Below are 23,908 nucleotides of genomic sequence, written 5' to 3' on the forward strand. Positions count from 1 at the left end.
TTCATATTCACATGTAATTAGTAATATGTTATATACTTCCTTTTCTAAATTAAAAACAGTATTAAAATTCCAGACATACAAAACAATATGAAGATTAAGTTACTCTAAAGAAAACTGTAATAGCTTACAGATTGCTTGTATCATTACTAAAATGCTGGTATCTATTACAGAGTCTCCCTGGAATAAAGAATGCACTTTTGGCAATAATCTTTTAAAAACATGTCCATTATTGTTAAGATGCTAAACTAGTCTGCAATTATGGAAAGGTAACTTTTAGCAATAAGGGGGAAAGGATATAAATGCAACTTAGCCATTATACTACGAAATACCTTTTCTTAAAATTCCACAATCACTCTTTTCATAAGCAGATAAGGCATTAATTGCCATTTAGTTTTACATTATTATATTTTGAAATCTATTTACAACACCCACTGCACATTTTATCTCTTGTTAGATTCCATGAGAATCATTTCAAAGTAATTCTGGGGAATGGATAAAGGTGTGATTTTCTTCCTCTAGATTATCTGTTGATCCCAGGTACCTGAACTCATCTATGTTTTTAATGGATGTTGGGTCTTCACTGGCTGGGTCAAAGAAATATTCAGGATGGTCTTGAGAAAAGGAAGAAAAGAATTCTATGTGACTAGGTACATACAGCACAATACATCCATTAGGCTCCATCTACAAAAGAAGGATCATCATAAAGACCACACGTGGGGAGGGAAATAGCCAGGAAAAGCAAGGAGAAAGGAAGACAGCGAGAGAACACAGGATCAAGGACAATCTGAGAGGAGTTCCAAGGGATCGTTGGAAGGCACTAGAGAGGGCAGACTCCTGAACTAACTGGTTTCATGACTTGCTCAGCTATGTTGTGTGGCATTTTTCCAGCTCTCTCATTCATACACAGTTGACTATTCCTCACCCCTCTCCTCTATCAGACTCTATTTCCCCAAATTTATCTCTGAGTAACATTGTTTACTTCCTATGAAACCACTCTTGGCACTTGTCACAAAGTTCAGAGTGTTACTTGAAGAGGAACAGCTAGAAATCAGTATTTTAGGGAAGTATTGCTGATATTCCAGAATCCTGCAGCTGTGAAATAAATGAATTCAAGAACATGTGGGACACAATAAGAATGCAGGAAGAGAGTTAGGCTTTGGGTAAAAATGCCACTAAAAAGGAGGGAAATGATACTGGGGACAAAAAGTCAACGCTAGAAAGACCCTTTAGCTATGGGAGTGTTTATTCATTTATTCCTCCCTGACCTGGAAGAGACTGAGGTATTGACAGCTCCATAAACTTCAGATTTCTGATTTTATTTTTATGGCACCTAAACAGAACATTTTACTCTGAGTTTGGATCACTAGGAAATTGCTTCTTAGCTCTTCTCCTTTGCTTTTGTGGTGGAAGCCCAGGGCAACTTGATTCCTTCTCGCCAGTTTTCAGTATTCCCAGATGTGCAGTAACACTAACCACACTCTCATGGTCGTTTAGAAGTTTAACTAATATATAACAGCAACACACTCTTCAACCATTATATTAGGTTGTAGAGAGATGCTGACTCAATATTAACCAACTGGTAAATTGCTATAATGATTATTTAGCTCAAAGCAATATTCCAGAACCTTGTGAAAAGGAAATGTAATAAGAACTTCATTCTTTAAACACTCCCATAGCTAAAATAAAGCAGAGGTCCAGGAGAATTTGTTGAGAGAATTTTCCAGAATAAGGTTAATTTTCCTTTTAGAGGATGATGCTTTAATTTCTTCTGAGAAGAGACACCACATTTCTCTCCTGCTTGCTCCCCCAAAGGTGATGAGTACACTTGGGGTCGTGCCCTTATTCACCTCATGTAATATTTCGGCAGCAAGGTGGGATATATGGCATCTGGGCAGGAAGGTGTCCTAGCTGAACATCTGAGAAGCAACTTGGATTGGGCGGGGGGGGGGGGGAACCACACCCAGCTTAGTTTGGCAATAAGTAGTTGTATGATCGCAAGTAAATCATGTAACTTTTATGTGCCCTCAATATTCTTTCTCTGAAATGCAATGATCCTTTAGCATTTCACATCTTCTGCCATCAAATTATTACATAATCTTATTGTGTTATGAGACAGGAAATATATCAGTCTAAGACAGACTTCTAAAAAATATTAAAATAAAACTTTGAATATCTCTCAATCAGTTACAAGTTGACTCTCATCTGCTCTGGTAAACTTCTTGGAGTGAAAGAATATTAATTTAATTTTCTCTTTTATTTTTATTTATTTTTCCTTTCACTGTCCTGAACTGTAAGAAATTAATTGGACAAGTGATTTGTTGCAATCATTTGTATGAATCAATCTTGCTTGGCCTCAGATTCTGCTCAAGTTCTAACATCTTCAAAGTCTAACCCCAAATATCTTTATAGTGAGAACCACATGCCTAAGCAAAGCACACAGATTAAAAATTTAACTTCCATTGTTACTTTCTTGAAACTTTGAAGTCCATTGCACCACTGTTTTACTGGAATTAGGATAGCATGGTTGACTGGATATCCATTGGCTTTCTGGGTAGTAATCTTGGCTGACAGATAAAGGAATAAATGGGTCTTGAAACATCCTTCCAATTCTTAAAAGTCATTTCTCCTGTCATGACTGAAGGAGACTAATGAAGAATGTTTTGACAAAGGAGGAGAGCATGAGGGGAAGGAAGAACCTAGTTTACCACCTACCTGTACTTCTCAAAGAGCATCTAACGCCACACCCATTAATCTACTTTTATACTTATCCTAATGACATTAAATTCAAAAATAAAGAAAATATCTTTGGAAGAGAGAATGCAATTTTCTAAATGTAAAGGGTATAAGTTATAATTTAATCAACAGTTTAGAGCATCAGTGTAATTAAGAGAGAAAACTTAGACTATTTTTTTCTCCAGATGGGAATAATGATTTATGCCTCTGTCCTATCTTAGAGAGGCTTTGGGGAGGATTAATGAGCTAATGTCTCTAAAGCTCTTTAAGCTCCTCATATGGAGGTGCAACATAAACAGAAGGTGAAAAATGATAGCAAACTTTACCCTGAGTTGAACTCCTGAAAGTAAAGCCCCTGGAAATAAGAAGCTGTTGCAGGTCAAGATGGTAAGTCTCTAAATTCCAATACCAGAGAAGCCTTAGTTTATTGTCATATGTATTTTTAATACTATGTAAAATAGGACTTCATAGTATTAATAAGCATTTCTACATTTCCTATTAATCACAATGTCTCTTATAATGATCATTTTTAAATTTCTATTCATCAAATGAGAGAGACTTATTATCTCTATTTTATAGAGCAAAAAAAGTGAGTTGTGAAAACTGCAAATACATCAGTGTTAACTCACATGAAATCATTGGTTTGGTATTATTGGACTATGACCTGGATTAGGATTCAGGAGCAGTGGGCTGACATCTAGCTCTGGTTGGTTAGTTATTTAATTGATCAGAGACTTGTTTTTTTCCTCTTTGAAATAAGGTTGAGCTAGCTAAATGATCTCAGGTCCCTTCTTGTGATGAAATCTGCAATCTGCGAAGTACTTCTGGAGTATCTAGTGACTCAAATAAGGTATATTATCTATGGTATTATGAAGGGTATGCAAAACAAATACTTTAAGAAGATTCCTACTTTTTAAAAGGTCATACTCTTAAAAGAACAATGAAATATCAACACACTCCTATTAGAATGGCCAAAACTCAAAACACTACAACACAAAATGCTGAAGGGGATGTAGAAAAAGAACTCTTATTCAATGTTGGTGGGAATGCAAAACGATACTAGCACTATGGAAGAGACTTTTAGTTTCTTACAAAACTAAACATACTCTTACCATACAAGTCAGTAATAGTGTTCCTTGGTATTTACCTGAAAGAGCTGAAAACTTATTTCCACAGAAGAATCTGCATATGGATATTTATAGTAATTTTATTCATAATGGCCCAGACTTGGAGGCAACCAAGATGACCTTCAGTAGGTGAATGGATTAATAAACTATGTAATAACCAGATAATAGGATATTATTAAGTATTAAAAAGAAATGAGCTATCAAGCCATGAAAAGACATAGGATAATCTTAAATGCATATTACTAAGTGAAAGAAGTCAATCTATAAGGGCTATATACTGTATTATTCCAACCATGCAACATTCTGGAAAAGGCAAAATTACACAGAATAAAAAGATCAGTGATTGCCAGGGGTTGGGGCAGGGGGTAGGGGGTTAGGAATGAATAGGCAGAGCACAGAAGATTTGTAGGGCAGTGAAAATACTTGGTATAATAAACAATAATGGTGGATACATATCATTACACAGTTGTCTAAATCCAAAGAATGTATAGCATTGCATCAACTAGAACACAAACTATGGACTTGGAGTGATCATGATATGTAAGTTCATCAACTGTAACAAATGTACCATTTTGGTGGTACCATATTGATAATGGGGGAGGCTATACATGAGTAGAGGCAGGGAATATATGGGAAATCCCTGTATCTTTCCCTCTTTTTTGCTGTTAAACTCATACTGCCCTAAAAAAACAAAAAAAAGCTTAATTTAAAAAAACGTTTACACTCTAGTTTGTTGATAAGACACATAGACTCTTACTTACACAAGCTAGAATAACACTTAAATAAGCACATCAAACAATACAGAAATTTCTTCTCTTATCTCCAGAGCTCCATGCACATGCACATATTATTCTGTTCACACTCCCCCTCCTTCACTTCAGATGTCAAATTTAGAGTCACTCACTCTAAGAACTTCCTTGCCTCTCCCCAGGAGTGCCCCATGTACTTGATTAACTCCAAATAATCTTGAACTGGCTTCTCCATCCTTATATATGTTCTATTACTTCCAGCGCCTTTTGTTGAAGATTCTCTTCCTTGTTTAGAGGGGACTGTAAAGGCAGAGGGAACAGCATTCCAGGAAAAGAGGGGCTCTTAGTGGGAGTGAGTCTTGAGATGGCCTTCTCCCACTTCCTCACCTCTACCAGCATTAGCAGTTTCCAAATCCTGTCATTGCTAACTCTGAGGTCTCCCTTAAGTCCAGCCTCCTATCTTTCACTATAATTGTACTATTTCAAGTCCCCAGAACACATCATCTAAGTTACAGAATAGCTACCTTCTAATGGGGCTTTCTCTGTCAATGCTGAAGGACACAGAACACTGCAAGCCCACTCTGCTGCTCTGGAACACTGAAGATGCCCCTGTTGAGAAAGGTATTGACTCCTTAGCTTGCTTTAAACTTCACCTAATATTAATTATACAGGTACTCCATGTTTCAGTATCAATGGACAATTAGCTATCCTTTGTATATGGTCTATATTTTCTCATTCTTGAATTTTCATAAAACTCAAGGGAATCTACATTTTCCATTTCCTTTTTGTCAGGGCCTGAAATATTTTTGGAGGAAGCCACTTACAGAATCTCTTAGAGGACCTAGCTTAACACTTAGTCCTGGAAAATAAAACCCTCTCCTTAAGAACAAAAAGACATAGAAAAATCAACACATACACTAATAGCATTGTAGTTCAAAGAAGGGTCCAATTTGAGGACTCAAAGCAACAGATTAACAGACTCCTTTTGAAATAGAATTAATACAAGAAAAAAGAAAACTTTAGAAAGTTTTAATCTATGTCTCAAAAATATGCAAAAAAAAATACTGCATTCATGGCACTGAAGTAGACACTTGAAATCAAGAACAGTAAAGATTGTATAAAGATGAAAAGAACTTTTATTGAATTAAAAATTGCAGTGAAACACTACAAAATTAGATGCTGCAAAAACAGAAAACCTTGAGAATTCTACCAAAAGTGTCTCTATTAAAAAGTGGAAATAAAAATAGTTTTCTATAAGTGAAGGAAAGATCTGGGGGTGGAGAACTTGTGATAATCAAACAGTAGGTAAAACTCTCTGATCTAAAGTAGAATTTCAGTTGTCAAAAATCTATTAAGACTCACTGAGTTCCCAGCAAAAGAAATGCAAAGAGACAAACACCCAGCTCTAGAGAAGTGAAAAACAAGATTACTGTGGAGCAACAAAAATCAGCCTTCTCCTTTATGACTGTAAATGCCAAAAGAATCATTAGCCATTTTCATGGTCAAAGGTTATATACCCCATGATAAAATATTATAGTTGACCAAGCTATTGTTTATATACGAGGTCAAGTAAAATATATTTTTAGACATGCAAGGTTTGGAAAATATACTAAGAATGTACTTTTCCTATAAAAATTATTAGAAGATAATCTAATAGTACTAAGAATAATTTTTTTTTAATGGAAAACCATAGTATTAGAGAAAACTGAAGTTGAGCAATGAAATGAGTATCATAAAGAATTAATTCTGAATTATTTTTCATATGTTTAAAAATATAATGCAAGCATCAAAAAATTATTTCAAGTATAGGAAAGAATGTCACTATATTAGTAAAATAATAATAACATTAGCTAATAACTGCATCCAAGTTTATACCAACAGAAATGGAGAAATAGGGTAGAGGATATAGAAAAGTCAAAATCTCATTTTAAAAGCAGCATCAATAAAAGGTAGATTCATTCTTGTTATTGGATATAAGGGATATCTTTCTTTTTTTAATCTAATTTACCAGGGTAAAAATGAACAAAAGAACATGCCTCATAGCAAAATATTTAGACAAGACCACTGTGTAAGCTTCATGTACTGTTAACATTCAGCCCAGTGCCTGCCCCATGGTAGGTGTCCAAGAAATATTTATTGGATGAATAAAAGAAGGAACATGATGAGATAAAAGATCAGCAATCTTAATCAAGAAACTAAATGTGGGCTTTCTGGGTGACTCAGTCAGTTGAGCATCCAACTCTAGATTTTGGCTCATGTCATGATCCCAGGGTTGTGGGATCAAACCCCATGTTGGGCTCTTATGCTGAGCATGCAGTCTGCTTAAAATTCTCTCCCTCTCTTTCTCTGTCTCTTTCTCCTTCTGCCCCTCCCGTGCTCAAGCATGTGTGCACTCTCTTCTTCTCTCAAATTAAAAAAAAATTAAAAAAAGAAACTATATTTGAAAGGGCTTACTGTTTTTATTAAAAAATACAGACTTCCAGATTTGATTAGAATGAAATTTATTTAAAAAAATTCACCTAAAACAACATGCTAAAAATTTGATAGCAAAATGGCAGGCAAAGATATATGAAGACTTTAGACGGATTGTGGAGGACTTTAAGGCACCTAATAGATGAGGAAGGAATAAGGCGATGCCTCTGATTGTAGGGTCTCTGGTTAGTTCTGTTAGATTCAAATCCACCATCTCTTCAACTTCATCATTAATTTTAACCAAGAGTTTTCTGTATTCTGTTTCTCACAGACCTGTACATTTGCTTGTCATCACTGTACCAGCAATTTACTGGAATAGTTCTTTCCACTTTTAAACCAACCAAGTCCTAATGATGTAGAAAACAACAAAAACATACATATTTATGCTACCTTTGCCACCTTTCTGGTTGAAATTTATAAGCAGGAAGACCTTTTATTTCCCATTTTAGACCTGTCTATTTAAATTATAAAGATATTATAATGTTAGAAAGGAAATGGATACAAAGACAAAGTTGGCTACTGTCATAGCAAAGACAACAAACTTTGGTTCAAAAGATGCCCTTGTCCTTCTGAAGTATCATTCTCAATGAAGTAAATATGACTCCTGGTATATAGAATTGTCTATATGCCAGAAGTTTTGTGCCAAACAGAAAGTGTTGTTTAGAGGAATTAAATAGCATCTATAACTGAATACATTCATTAAAGGAAAAAGATGGCTACTACACAGTAACAGAATGCTAGAAGTGAGGGGAATCCTTTCAAACAAAAACCCTAAATTTACAAATAAAGAATATCAGGCAAAAAGAAATCATTTACTGAGCTAACACAATATTTGTGTTATCTGGAAATCCTAGATCATAATGTTGCCAACTAACATGACCTAGTGAGGGTACTCAATAACTACTATTAATTGGTAAACTGTAGAAGAATGATGTGGTACTAAAGTTAAAGAAGAGGATTCACAACCCAATACAAACACTAAAAGAAGAAATTTAGTTTATTTCCTTAAGTGTTCTAATTGTGTGTGTAGAACACTATTCTGGGAGAAATATGATGAAGATATAAAAAGACTGTTTACAAAAGAAGGTCAGGGAGACAGAAAATGGGGAAGCAAAGGGACTCTATAGCTGTTTTGCCATCTTGCTCAAAAGCTGAAAAGTAGTCTAATGTGGAGACACACATTTGATAATCTGGGATCTGGTCTATTGCCTTCCAAAGGAGCTGTCCTTTTCACAGGGGAGAGGAGAAACTTGTAAGGTGTACTGACTACTTCCTCTTTTGCTAGCCTTGAAAGGAAAACAATTCTCTTGTGGTTTTACCTAGATGATAATAGGTCAATGATCCAACCAATAACTGAATAAGATAATTCAGTTTCTATTGAGCATACAACTTACCTCAAGTAATTGAAACCCCATGGACTTCTCTTCCTCTGTTTCCTACTCATCTATATATCTCCCTGTATTAACAATAAATACTTAAAAAAAAAGAGACCAATTTATGCTATGGTAATTATAATGCTAATAGCTAAAATATATCAAATTCTTACTAGGCAGGCTCTATTTTAAGCATGTATATACTATCATATTTACTATCTTATAACCACTGTATGAGGTAAGTGCTATTATTATTCCTATTTTTAAGATAAGAAACCTAAGAGGCTTCAAGATCAGGGCTTAGAAATAGGTAGAGCCACGTTAAATCCAAGCATCTTGAACCCACCTGTGTAAGCTTCTTCCCTATTGCGGATCAGATTCACTGCTTCCATCCAGCACTTAGGTAAGTGGAGAGAATGGAGACAAGTTTACAATTATCTTCCCCATTTTCTGCCTAATTTGAGTGTATTAACAATAAAAACATTGAAGTAATGTTAAGAAATCAATTGAGACTTAAGAAAAAAACATTAATCACAGTGGTTTCAGAGCCTAAATGCAATTCTGTCTGATTTTCTAAGCAGCAATAAAAATGGGCGAGGTCTCTCTCTCATCTTCCTACATTAGCACTGCAGCCTTTAATTTCCATGAATCTGGTTTACCTGATAGCAATAATACAAATGATACCTTTGAAATGAGTACATGGCTATATCTTTGTATCCTCAACTCATTCCCCTTCATGGGAATCATTCAACATCTTCTAGTAAAAGGTGTGCTCAGAAAGAATTGGGTCTTTGTTGTTTCTTTTTTTCTTTTCTTTCATTTTTTCCCCCCTTTAGAAGACTGCACGAGGACTGCCAATAAAAATTTCCTCTGGATCTTCCCACCATCCCCGAATGATAGTGTGTATAACATTTATTTAAATCTATCTTTGAATTTAAATCTTAACCCAGCCAAAAATTTTTAAAGACAGTTCTGGATTGTATCCAGTTACTTAAAATTACTTCCAAAGTGTTAGATGATGGATTTTTTTTATGTGGTGGGAAAAAATATCTGATAAAAGCTGAATTTATTTTCTTTTAATGAACATACTTGGTTAAAATAATAGCGTTTTAAAAAATTTTATCTAAGACATATAGAGAAGATTAAATCCTGTCTGATGTCTGTTAATTGTGAAAGCATTCACATGTTTTTGTCATAGTAAGATTGAATCACTGTAATTCTTTGCAGTTTTGCCAACAACATCATTACAAAGTTCGTCATGGCTCCAGGACAGAGCAGCAAGGATGTTCCTGAACCTGTAAGGAACAATGGCTTCCTTTCACATATTTCAAAACTTCCAAAATATTCTCTTCTATCTTTCAATGTAATCTTAAAAATGTGGGTTTGGGGGAGACACAAGAAGTGTGCTTATTTATGCTGCCATTTGAGATTGCTTACAGTGGACATGGGAAATTCTCTCTAAATGTGTCTTGGCCAGATTGGTCCAATTTTTACTTCTGGAAATTACACAGTGAGATTTGAGAAAATTTTTCTTAAAGCATGTGAACTGTGTTTACTTCTTTTATTTCTCTCTCTCTTTTTTTAGGTTCATTAGTGATATTCCTTTTTGGAATAATTAGTCATGCTGCAAATTTAATAGTTAATTTGAAATCCTTTTAAAGACTCTACCCTAAAATTTTTAATTTCCAAGATTTCAAACCGATTTGCTGACTTCCTTCAGCTGACTGTCAAGTAATCAGACATGGGATGAGATCAGGCTACCAGTTGCTGTGTGTTTCATAGATCTCTGACCTAGGGACTGTTGAGTTTACAACGTAGTGGCAGATTCTGGACTAAACTTACTAGGTCTGACTACTGGCTCTAACACTTACTACCTGAATGACCTTAAGTAAATTATTTCAATTTTCCCTGCCTCAGTTTTCTCACCTATAAATACAGAATAATAAACTACCTGCCTCAGGATGGTGATAAGGATTAAGTAGGCAAATGCAGGTAAAACATTTAGAAACTGTGACTTAGATCTTATGAACACGTGATAAGTATTAGTTGTCATTCTGTCACTGTGAAAATTATTAAAGAACATTTTCCTTTTATTGCAATTCCAACCTGGTCTCCTTTCCTGAAAGGAGATGCAGACAGTAGCCATTCCCATGTTTATGATCATTTTTGTAATCTGGAGTGGGGTCAGGAAACTAAGGCTGACGGCCAAACCTGGCCCACTGTCTGCTTTTGTAAAGAGTTTTGTATATTAGTTTTATTGAACACACTATATTAATTCATTTACATATTATTGGTGGCTGCTTTTACACTACAACAGCAGAGCTGCGTAACTGTGACAGAGATTGCATGATCTGGCCTTTGGGAGAAAATGTTTGCCAACCCTTGATTTAGAGTAAAATAAGGTTTCAAGGTTTATTTTGAAGGATCAGTGAGTGACAGGGAGAATACTGGAATCTGAACCCAAAGACCATGGCAGTTTCTCTGTCTCCGCTCCTCATTGCTATGTGGATTCAAACAAGTCATGGTGACTTTCCACATCTCAAGTTCTTCATTCATAAAAATAAATAAAAACATCCTTAAGAAAGTGACCACAATTTTCAACTTACATAATTAGTCTAAGGTGTAAGTATAATAGCTTGCATTAAAGTGCTTGACCAAACTTAAATTGCTAAGCAAATTTGAGGCATTAATCGTTGCCAAGCTTACCAAATCTATTCCACCCATTCTCCTTCGGGATGACAGAGCCTCTTGGCAGCTCTAAACTTGTCTTTCCCAGGCTGATTCTGGGCCCAGTCCAGTGCTGCAGCCTCCCTCTAGCTGGTAATGAATAATTTCTCCCCAATTGGAGTCTTTAGAATAATGAATTTGGTTATGGAATACAAGAAACATATGATTAGGTAATTATTTTCTCTTTGAAGGGTCATCATTAAAAAGTAGTGCTTTCCAGCCAATAGCATTGAAACTGCAGGCAAACAGCTCTAAGGGGCCCTTTGCCAACTGACCTCATTAAATCTCTGATGTGCCTTCCACATTTTATTGTAATAGTGTGTTCACTCCTTGACAATTTTGCATATCTGTCCCAGGGGTCTCAGGTTCACATCTTCATGTATCTCCCCATGCTGGGCTTTGACTCTTTCCTTCTTGCGTAGAATTCACCTTATGTCTAATTGCACATTTATCACACTTACTGCCTTAAAGAAAAAGAATACATTCCACAATTGCTTTTTCCCTTTTTCTGAAAACTTAAGATCTTGATCATTTCTCTCATCCCAGACCAAACTCAAGGAAGAAAACAGTTGTGTCTACAAAGGGACAGGTTTTCCTTTTCATATGCAGCACCCACCCACCTGTTCTCCTGGGTAGTGCACTGTGGCTTATCTATCATTACTCTAGGTGTCATATAAAGGAATTCATTCCATTAAAAGCCTCAGATTGCAGAGAGAATGGGGAATCATAAAGCTAAACCCTGTGGATAAAGCCTGTCTACTGGGTGACCAATGACAGCAGTAGATATTTGGGAACCTACAAGAAGAGGCAAAATGTGGCAAAGAGTTCCACACCTAAAGGTTCTTTAATAACTCTTATCTGAGAGGTTTCATCACTTAGAAAGGCAGAGGGTATCTGTCCTTTGAATTTGTGGTAAGTAAAAAGTTTTTATTCTGCACATGCTTATTATCAATTATGATTTTGAGAGGTTATAAACATGTTACATTATTATTATATTACAGACATTTGGTTTAATTCTTCCAATGAATGTGGTAATACACAGAACACTTGATTAATCATACACTAAGCGCTAAAGAGTAAACAGCTCAGAAATATTTAAAATTCTGGCTAGGAAAGACATTTATTCCAACAGACAGGCATAAAGCTTTCTTACAAAACAAAAAAGAAGGGCCATCATGCTAGATCCACTTAACTTATCTGATCAAACTCCTCAAGGTCAAAACTTCAGAAGAGACTCAAGTTTCAGGTTATAGAGAAGAATGATCAGGACTCTATAATCTCAAAAATCTTGAAAGTTTCAATTTAAAAAGTGACCGATGACAAAAATAAAATTCCTTCCTGATGTAGTATAAAGCTGTAAAATAGGAACACAAATATTTTCACTTCCCAAATCTTCAATAGCCAAAACTATTTGCTCTTCTGGTCCAATTGCTAAAGTTTGTGACTGATAAGCCAACCACAAAGAAATAGTGTCATTTAGTTCTGTCCTATTCTTCACTTTGAGTCATCCAGCATTAAAGGGCACTCAGTAAGTATCAGTTTTGCATAGTAGTTCAGAGAACAGGCTTTAGAGTTAGACAGCCCTGGATTTAAACCTACTTCTAGGGATGTCTGGGTGGCTCAGTAGGTTAACCATTTGACTTGGTTTCTGCTCAGATCATGATCTCATGGTTCGGGAATTTAAGCCCCACATAGAACTCCATGCTGAGAGTGCAGAGCTTGCTTGGGATTCTTTCTCTCTCTCCCTCTCGCTCTGCCCCTCCCCTGCTTGCTCTTTCCTCTCTCTCTCTCTCTCTTAAATAAACTTAAAAAATTTTTTAAAAACAAAAACAAAAAAATCCTAATTCTACCACTCATTATGGCCCTAGATACACAAAACTTAACCTTCAAGTGGCCATTTCCATACCTGAAAAATCAAGATTCTTATACCAATTTCACAGGCTGTTATTAGCATTAAATAAGATAGATGTATATATTCACAATGGAATATCATACAAATATCAAATAAGTGATTCCCAGCCATCCTCAATGACATGAATGAACCTTGTCATCACAATACTAAATGAAAAGGAAGTCCTAAAAGATAACATATAGCATTATTACATTCTAATAAAGTTAAAAACAACTAAAATTAAAAAAAAATATTCTTTCCTATCGATAGAAAGCAAGGGCACAAAGAATATGGGGTTAATGATCATCTTACATGAGGAGAGCAGGGGGGGCAATAGAGCTGGGAAATAAGATTGAGAGGCGAACATTATCCTCAAGGTTCCTATCTTTTTTGGGGGAGAGAGTGGGGGCAGGTAGAAAAGTGTCTATACCTATTTTAAAAAAAACAGCTAAATTTTTAAAGAACTGGGTACAGAAGCAATTAGTTTGATGACTAGTGACACTGAAAACATAAAAATGCTCTAAGAAAAACTATCTTTGAAGAAAAAAATAAAATAGTAAAGAGCATGTGACAGTTTCTAGTACTTTTGAAATAAAAATCCTAGGATTATATTCAGGCACTAAAATGCACATGGTAAATAATGAATCAGATGTAGTGAATATTTCCCTAGTGGCTAGAAAGTACTAGTGAATGACTAGGACACCTAGGAATTATTTAATGATCTGGAAGTTTAGAGATTTTTCTCTCTCACTGTTTCTCCTTTGTTTCTTAAACTCTCTTCAATTTGTTACAAGGATAGCTGAAAATCATGTTGATGATACTATACAAAGCTAAAGCGTAAAGCTAATGTCTTTTGGAAGCATCAGAAAAACATGCAGAACAGCTCACTCTTAGATTCATAATAATAACAACAAAAGTGGGGGGGACTTGTTTATAAATATCTATAAGATATGGTGTAGGTATATAAATAATTATAATAACAAGCTTCCTGTTATTATTTCCAATTATTATATAACATTTTTGGGTTTATAATATTAAGAGATTTCTAGCCCTAAATGCACCATTACAAAATAGCAGAAATAATAATTTATGTATATAAACTTATAAGTGTGAGAGAAATACTACCAACATCCCATATTATAGATGAAGAAATTGAGGCACCAAGGCATAATATAAGGAACACAACCAAAGTCACACAGCTGGCTGGAGTCATTAACTGGTTCATTAATGCTGTAAAATAGACACAATAGAGAAAAAATATATATCACAACTTCCAGCCTACTAATGACCAGGATGCTTTATAAGGTACATGTTAAGTTCAAATAACACAGAGGGAAATGCCAGAAGACTCCATCTGTCTGCATTTGGGGGTTAGGGCAAGAGAAGTAGAGATGAAATAACAAATCTTCTGGACATTAGATTATAGAGAGTAAAACCCATTTGCCTTGAAAAGAGGCTTTCATTTAATTTCCAGTTTGGTCTGGTCAATTCAGTGGCAGAAGAGAAGGTTTTCAACCAAAGCAATTTGTAGGTGTGTATTGCAGACAGTTTATTGGGGAGTATTGTGGCCTTGCCTTTGATGGCTCTTCCTCTAAGGCTATGCAAGTGGGCACGTGAGCCTGCTTATGTGGAAAAGGGAAGGGGAGCCACCATGTGACTAAATGTGCTGATAGACAGTAAGAAGATTGCAGGACTGCTAGGGGATGGCAGTGGCTGGGGGGTGGGGAGAAGGGAGAGGCTGGGGAGTGAATAAAACCTGGTCCTGCAAGGCTTTGAAAGAGGAACAATGGCTTGGTCCTAAGAAGTTCTTTCCTTCTTGGTTATCCCCTTTCTCCTCTTTGAGACCATTCATGCCAGAAGATTTTTTGCCACCAAATTCATATCCTATAACCCCAAAGCCTTAGACTGATAACAGCCAGAGCCTAAATAATTACTGCCTTTACAGGAAGATTCAAAGGGTATAGAGTAGCATAGCCAATACAAGAAAATATTTGAATTTTAAGCTGCTTTTGAATAGATAGTAAATAAACCATGGACACAAATAAGGTAGAGGCTTCATGGACCTCCAGTGAACACACACACAGTTGCTCAGGTTGGCATTTTTCTATGATGGAATATGCCTGTAATGTAGGAACCTCTTACTTTATTTCTTCCCTCTATAAATAGTTGATTCTCTCACATGTAAAAATTATGTTTCCTTTTGTTAGCATTAATGGTCTTCAATTAAATCATGTGCTCTTATATCAACTCATAGAAGTATTTTTAGCCACATTATTTATGGAACATTTAGGTCTGCCTTTCAAAGTCCTCAGGAATCTTTAGTGTGTGCTGGTCTGCTTTTAATTTATCAAAGCCCTCCCTCCAAAGGCACTCCACAAAACACACAAGCAGCGGAGATCCCCCCATACAATGTGTATTTGATATGCTTAATGTTCATCTTTATACACACACAGACGTTGGCATACAAGAAATGTGGAGGGTGTCTATAAATTCAAGGAAACATTTAAGTGCACAGTGATACATAGATACATGGGTATAATACTTTATGTACTTGATAAATATTTCATCTGTACCATAAAGAAAGCTTTTTATCAACTTTGATTGTTTTTTTATTACCTTAAAGTATTGCAGTTGTTTCTCAGCATTCATTGTTCCTTCCTTTTCTTGTCTCAGACAGGAATTGAAGATGAAAAGCTCTGTATCTCTTAGCCACCCTTTCAGTTCTTTGATCCTGACCTCCAGCTGCCTTACCAGGCTTCCGCTTTCAGGAGAGAGCAGGTCACGAGGACCAGACCCACTGTGCCCTGCCATTGTGTCCTGGATCTTCTGTCCTAGGGTTTTCTAATGCATCGGATTAAAAACAAAAACAAAAACAAAAAAAACACGCCACCAACAACAACAACAAAAAAAAAAACCAAAAACATCGATTAGCTCAGGTACCACAAAACGTGTCACAGTCTGGCTGGCATCAAGGGCCACCTGGAAGGTGTCCGGCTGCACCTGCTCCCTCACAACTGACATTCAGTTCAGATTAGCTCATTGTTCCATTTAGGATTTTCCAATTCTTGAGCCATGTGTGTTGTTCTGACCACCACTAGAGGCTTAAGAAGACCTCACTCACTTATTTCCTTTAACAAGAAGGAAAAGTTCACCATGGTCATTGATGAAAATTCATTTGAATTCTCATGAGAGGAGTTTACAGTAAAATAGTCTCTGCATAACATTTTTAGGAGATACAAGTCATCAATATACTAAAGAGGGCAAGAGTAGATTATGCATGGAGAATTAAATTCCTTTTGTTTTGTTTTGTTTGGTAAAGTACAATTCCCCCAAACTATATATGACTGAGGGCTGTTCAGAAGGGGTAGCCTCCTTGGTGCTGTTGGTGCATTTTACCTGACTTGAAAATTGTTCAACCCCACAGTTCTTAACCCTTTTGCATTTCTGGATGCTAGATTTTTTGTATATGTGTCAAAATAAGTCCCAATCCACTATGCTAGAGGCCTTCTTAGATTAACCACTATGGCATGAATGTGCAGTTGGGAGGGCTTTTTTTTTTTTCTTTTTTTGATGGAAAATACTCTGGAGAATCAGTAGGAGTTAATCTATAATGATGAATTAAACCTACAAAACTAAGCTTAAAACACAAATAAAATTAAGTCAACAAACATTCATTTGCTGTGTGGTGTTCTGTAAATAGTATCTTTAGGAGATCATAACAGAAAAATAGCCTTTCTTGGCAACACCCTTGTATTTTCATGGTGCAAATATTGATAATTTGAAGACCCTCAGTGGAATCCAGATTTAGCTATTGTTTTTATGCTGTAACAAAAGTAGCAGCAGGAGGTGAAATCAATGCCCTTGGAGGGTAGGGTCACAAAAAAGAATTTATTGCCACTTTTTTGTTCTGGAACAGTTTGCAATCATAAATTCTTCATAAACAGAATACTTCAGAGAATGGTCCGTCTTCATAAATATACGACAGAGGACATCAATTTCATTTAATTCACAATTTGTGTCAGCACAGCAGATGCCAATGCCTGCCTTGATAGGGTTGTTTAATATGCAATTGAGACAGAGTAATATGCAGCACAGGGGACAAAATTTCACAGATTAAACTGTACGCACCACTGACATTTCATTCTAATGTATTTCCATTCCACACTGTTCACCTTAGATGAAAGTAATATTAAAAACCATATCCCTCTATTTTACTATTGTTAGAAGTTAAAATCCTTGTCTTTAAATTTTTTTCATGCCAATTAAAATGTAATCATGCCAATTAACGCTGTATGCCTGGTGGTGTTAGTGCGGCACAGGTTCTGTTGAAAATCTTCCCTCCACCCTTCTCTCCCCCTAAATCATGAGAAAACTCTGCATATTGTATTCAAATGGTATTTTTGTCAAAATGGCAACTGTTTTTCAGGTATCTGACTCATGAAGGGTAGTTAAATATTCTGGTTCTTTAATATTATGTTGATTTAAAATTTTTGTTAGAAATAGGTATGTTAAACGACAGCTCTTTCTATCAAGCACATAAAGTTGTTATTCTCATCTATTTCGTAAAACAACCCTTTAAAAATGTCATACGCTGACCACATTTCTCCTGCAGGAGATCAATGAATCCTATGGAATTTAGTAGGTCCCAAACTAAATCACCGTATTACAAGGTGGAAGCCATTAATTACTGTTAAAAAGTAACGTAACAGTAGGTCAGAGTAAAAACTTTCCATGTTTTAAGTTACTTTGCACAAGTGTAGAGCGAAGTGAATTTAGATGAGAAAGCAAGGATTTAAACTTGCAGTTTTTTTAATCACCTAGATTAAGTATGGCATAAACGGAACACTGGCATTCCTCCAAGTCATCAAGGTACACGGAGAGCTTTTTATTCAAAATATTTTTGGAGTATTATTTCTTTAAAATTAAAAAAAGAGGCAGGAAATGGAAGGCATGCAAAATTATGCTCCATAACTGACACCACCCATACTTTGCTGTTATAATTAATCATTTAAGTAATTGACAAATTTAGCTTACCCTTGATTTGAAGTGAAGGCAATTTAGGAGAGAAGTTGATGAGAAAATACAGTCTAACCTCTCTCTCTCTCAGCTGTCTTCCAACAAAAGGACAGTACTGTCTCGTGCACAGTGCCATCCTGGTCTCTGGGTTACAGAATCACTATATTGCCTTTTTGCCAGATTCTTGCATCTCAGTCTTTGGCTGAGACCCAGCCCATCATTGCGTGAAATGAATTACATGAAACTTTTTTTTTTTGGCTTTTGTTAAAAGTGAGCTGGAAATTGAGGCACAAAACAGAGGCTGATTTCATTCTGCAATTGAGATTTGGTCAGATTTGCATCTTTGTTTTGGTGGCTTTAGTGTCACTTGAAAGCTATAGTGACAACTCCCCTTTTCATCTGAAGGGTACAGTAAATAGTTACACAGTGGATGTCTCTAACATGTACCTTCAGAGTAAATTCTATTAACATGCATTCAAGCATGACAGTCAGTGTATATCAGATATACTGTATAATAGTTGACTTGGTGCATACGCATAATACATGGCATATTTTACTTACTTTTTTATGTATTAAAGAACCAAAATTATCAAAATCTGAGAGGAGACAAGCTCAGAGTAAAAGAAAATCCAACAGAAAAGGAAAAGCAGTGTTTTTTCCTCATAATAGCATAAATAGCTTGTTTGAAATGTAGGTAGTGAATTGAAAGAGAGAGATATTTGTGCTTCAAATTAGAAATCAGACAGATAGAGCACTTCACTACACAAAAATTGTACACATAACCTACAAACAGTAATAAAAATGCAAATACCCCAAGCAGTTCCCATTTTTCATTAATTGATTCCACTTTTTCAAGGAGATCGTTTGGTAGTAAAACGCCACCTTTCTTCAAAGCTTCAACCTTACTAAGCAGCTCCGTCTTTTTCAGGTCCCTGATGGACATTTCCACACTGTATCGCTAAAACAAGAAGAGAGAAGGAGAGCTATCGTTAGGGAGACAAGTGTTCTTAGCAAATCTTTGAGCATAGAGTTAGTGATGCACATGAGGGTTAAAAGTTTTGTTTCCAATAAAATCTATGGGAAGGCTAAACCTAAGTACCTTGAGTCGTTGAGGAATATTGCTGAAAACAGTTAAAATGTATATTACTCACACATACATAAACATCCAAGGTATTCCATTTAGTTGACTAAGATTTATGTCATATTAAAGTTTACACACACATTTGATCTTTAATTTAAAATATTCCAAGTAGGAAAATTCCTGGCCTAGGAAAATTTAATGTTAGAGCTAATTTTGGTCAACATTTGGCTCCAGAGTACTGCTCATCTCTCATGTCTGCCCCATAAAGGATTCGTGGTACAGGGTGGTACAAATTAAATGATCCCTAAAGATGGTGTAAACTTCCTCCTTATTCTGTAAGTTTCCTGAGTTCACAATTAACCCTTTATTCCCCATTTTCTTTTACTTAAGAACTGTGTGGGCTTGAAGAGGTACCTATACATAGAGGGGGAAAAAACATATCAGAGCTTTGAAAAGACAACAAATCTATGCTTCTTTATTGATTACCGTAAAATGTTCCCAAACATCACAATTGATTGCAGACCCTCCTCCACCAATATACACTGTATTGTAACAAACTGCCAAGTGAGCCTCTGCTAAAAGATGTTTTGCTAGAGATAATGTAAGTGCCATTTAATATGGCAGTTACTACACTGATTCTCTTCAAATAACTCTATTTGAATAACTTCATAGTTAGAAAGTCTTATATTATGAATAGCTATAAATGACTGTGGCTATACTTTTAAAAGGTACTACACACAAAAAGACCTCTGAGTAGGAAACTAGATTCTGATTAAAATACTACACATATTTTACAACTTTAGCACATTGCCAAAATATAATGACAATCCCCAATTTTTTTTTACTTTGAGCCATAAAAGTTGGGGTACTGAGGTCCTTGGTAGTACTGCTCCATTGCTCTAACGGAGCTGAGCTAAGTAGAGCACCTTAACAGATCTAATGAGAAAAGGTTTTGTCTGGGCAAAGCAAATCAACAAGTTCAAAACATGCCCAAGCATGTTATTCACCTTGAAAACATGATATTGTGTAAGATCCCAAACTAAAATACAATTGGAAGCAGCTTAAAGGAAAAGAAGGTGTGAAATCCTTATTTTGGGTAATAGATCCTCAGCATTTACGTGCATATGTTTGCATACTTTTGGTTTCTTATTTTAATCTTTCATTTACGCTAAACATGCACATCATTTGTATTATGTAAACTTCTCTAAATGTTAGTCGTTTGTGGATCACAGAACAAAATGTTTTAAATGAGGTGATTTAAAGCATTTCACAGTATTAATGAATGTTGATCAGGGTGTCAAAGTATCCAAAATTACATGAATATGCATAATGAAAAAAATCAAGGGTTATTTGAGAACTCTTCCAGAATTTGACCTGTGATAGATGGGAGATTCTCACTGCATTTTCTAATAGCAAGCAATTATCAGGGTCATGTTACTCCAATACTTAAAAAGCACACTGGCCACTCAAGTTTTCTGGACAAAATACACAACAAGTATTCCTGAAGCCTAGATAGTGTTTTATTTATCAGAGCAATGATTGAGGAGAGGGCAATCTGCTTTATGTAATCAGATTCCCATCTAAAGATGATGCTGCCGACAAAGATTTACATAATTAATTTGGTAAGGCTTCTTTGAGATAATATTGGGGAAACCAGCATTTCAGGCAGGCCTACAAATTCTATTCAAATCTTTTGCATATGCCACGTGCACTGACAGAGGGAGTCCTCCGGCTGTGCCACCTGGGAGCAGGCTCCCAGTTATCACTGTCACTTGTGACAAGCTCATCCCCTCTCTTTACCCCAACTTGTAATGGCTCCCACATAGAGGATCAGTCAAGAAAGAGAACAGTTTAGATTTGGCCCATAAAAATGATAATCTTGTAATAATAAAAATATAAAAAGCAATTAGTTTAATTTTGGACATAATAAAATAATTTTCTTTATGAAATGTGGTGCAAGTAGACACAGCAACTGCTAATAAAAGGTTATTACATTAAAAAAAACCTTGTCTTTATGTACTCTCCCTTGTCTTGTCCTCATGGAACCTACTGTATAAAAAGCTTGATTAAAGATGTGATGGATGGACAATGCCCTCAAACTATAAAAGCTAAAAGAATCCAGCCAGTTGTTAGGTGTGTTGGTATGTGTCTGTAAGGTATTGGAATGTCATGTAATTTAAGGCAAAAATATTTATTTTAATTTTTGAGGCACTCCGAAGGTTGAATCTGATATGATTTCAGACCTCAAGCTGTACACGTATATAATAATGCAAATGGTTGTTTTTGTTGACGCTTAGGACATTTCGCTCTTCTCTCTCCAACATCTTTTCAGAAGCATTAGACGGGGAGAATCAACGACCTGCTCCATCAGTCATCCTATCCAGTAGGGCTACTTTATCCTGTGGTGAGAAGATAATTTAACCTTCATATTCATTTCTCCCACAGCAGTAAGTGAGCAGAGGCTGTCCCATTGTGTCCTATAGTCTGGGATATTATGATGGAGACTACTCTTCAATAGCCAAAAATGAGATTAACGAAGTTAAAGTCAGATGGCTTTTCTGGAGTGCTAAGGTAAATAAGCATCCAGTATTTAATTTCCCCACAGCACCTGCTGTGGGCCTCTCTGTCTAGTCAAAAATAAAATATACTCTATTGAAAGGGCATATTTACATTATTAAGTGTATTTGCTTGGCCAATTCAATTTTGACTAATGAAGCCTCCTAACAGATACGTGAATGATCTAAATTAAAAATGCAGGCCACTCCTATCCTAAATGCCACTCCTAGGTGTACAGAAAGTATATAAAGAAAACTTTAAAAACAGAGTTAAAAATCACCACCAATGCTAGCTTGCTGTTGTCACTAAAAATTAAAGAAGTTTTGAGAAATTCTCATTCAGTCCATTCTTTTTAAAAGCACAAATGCTAAAATTGAATCATAAAACAAAGCCAGTAAAAACAGGGACTTCTGAAGTAAATATAATTAGAAATGCATAAAGACTTGATTGAGATAACTTTTTTGACAGTTATGCTAAAGGCTCTTTTCCCTCCTAAAATCCTTTTTTTTTTTTTTTTTTTTTTGTTAAAAATCACACCAAAAATTCTGCCCAAATGGAGACTGGAACAATGCCTTGAAACAGTGTTAATTGTCACCATGGAAACCAGAAGAATAAGCCATTTTGAAACTGGTATAGAAGGCACACATTGAGAAACTCCAGCATTTTTCTGCCTCCCTCAATGTTAAAGAACAAGATGCCTTGTCACGGTGAGGTCAGAGAAAGAAAGCATCATGAAAGGGTTGTAGATGCTCACTGTCTAGTAAATAGAAAAAATAGAAAATAAACTACATATAGCTAATGCTGTAAGATTCTACCCAGTGAATCTTTTTGAAATAGAAAGATCATCAAAAGATGGCCAGGATTGGGGGATGGATTCCACCTAAGCAAAACTTCAGGGCTATATTATGTGAACCTTGCCCCCAAAGCTCCCTGGGAATTCTGCTGTTGTAATAAAACTTCAGAAGAGGAAAGAAAAAAGGCAGCATGATGGAATTCAAAATAATGCTCTAAAAGCACACAGAGAGATTAAGACATCCATTGTAAGACTTTTGTATGGTGCTTCTGTTGGTTATGCTGAAAGGAGACCAGACATTGCTGAACAGAGAGTGAAGTTTTGGCTGTGAGAAACGTAAGAACTAAACCAAAGAATTTTCTTGATTATTAGAATAGGGCTGTCTGATTCCGTATCTTCAGGGTTTGAGTATTTACATCCTATACCATATTTTAACTGGGCTTTATGTGACTTTATATTAGGAAAGCTAAAGCAAGGAAAATGATCTAGTCATTAGAATAACAAATTTGAATATCTTTCCCAGTACAAAGTAATACCACAAACACCTGTATATCCAGCATAATCTCCTTTCCTGTAAACACACAACAGATAGAGGAAACACAGTGAGGGGGGAGACATTTGTTTTAGGCTGTTAACAAGAAAGCATGTGCTAGGAACACACCAAAACTCCAAAGTCCTGGCAAAACTCTACGTGTAAAATATACATTTTTGCGCAAAAATCCAGAGATGTGTCTGTCTATGACTCCTGTATTGTGTTTTCTGGCTAGTGTTTGCCCTCCTCATGTGAGGCTTCATGGTGGCCCCTCAGCAAGTCCATGCCTAATGCCATTCAGTGGTGAACAAAGAGTCTTTTTATATGAAGTCCAGGGTCCAGAGCTCAGCTGTACATGCCCCCGCGTGCAGGAATCTGAGAGGCCAGTGCTGTCTTTGCAGCGGCTCTGGTGTTGCCCCTTTTCCAGAACACCAGGGTCCAGCATCTCACAACGCGTGTGATGTTTCACATGAAGCCAATATCACCAATGCTTTGGGAAGATGTTCAAAACTGAAGAAGGCGGCTTGAGCCCAAGACAAATAATAGTCGTTATTTCTTGCAAACTCTTTGTGTTTTACCATTAGCAATTTATGGCGAATAATTGCACAGAGAAATTATAAAGACTCCTACAATTGTCCTTGTAAATTAATAATAGGCTTTCTTGATTGGGATAAATTTGCTGCTGAGCCTTTGGAAAAATTAAAAAGTGCAATGTCATTTAAAATTGCCAGAACTCGCACAGCAAATTACATCTGAGGTTAAGAATTGAGTTTTACCCCCTCTTCTAGCTTATTCCATTTGCATGATCTGGAAATCACATTACATTGGCCATGTATTGTTAATTGGACATAGATTGCA

The 23,908-nt window shown here is 35.9% G+C and overlaps 1 protein-coding gene across 2 annotated transcripts in view; it reads right to left on the reverse strand.

Annotated features, from left to right (window-relative positions):
• AKAP6 (A-kinase anchoring protein 6) overlaps positions 1–23,908 on the reverse strand; it is a 481,813-nt gene that overhangs the window by 74,333 nt on the left and 383,572 nt on the right. For both annotated transcript variants that reach the window (XM_029951555.1, XM_029951556.1), the window contains 2 exons: positions 18,900–19,046; positions 15,689–15,913 (listed from right to left, as the gene is read on the reverse strand). In XM_029951555.1, coding sequence (XP_029807415.1) covers positions 15,689–15,913; positions 18,900–19,046 — 372 coding nt within the window. The remainder of the gene's footprint in view (positions 1–15,688; positions 15,914–18,899; positions 19,047–23,908) is intronic.

Source organism: Suricata suricatta, chromosome 9 (genome assembly GCF_006229205.1).
Source record: "Suricata suricatta isolate VVHF042 chromosome 9, meerkat_22Aug2017_6uvM2_HiC, whole genome shotgun sequence".
NCBI classification, from domain to species: domain Eukaryota; kingdom Metazoa; phylum Chordata; class Mammalia; order Carnivora; family Herpestidae; genus Suricata; species Suricata suricatta.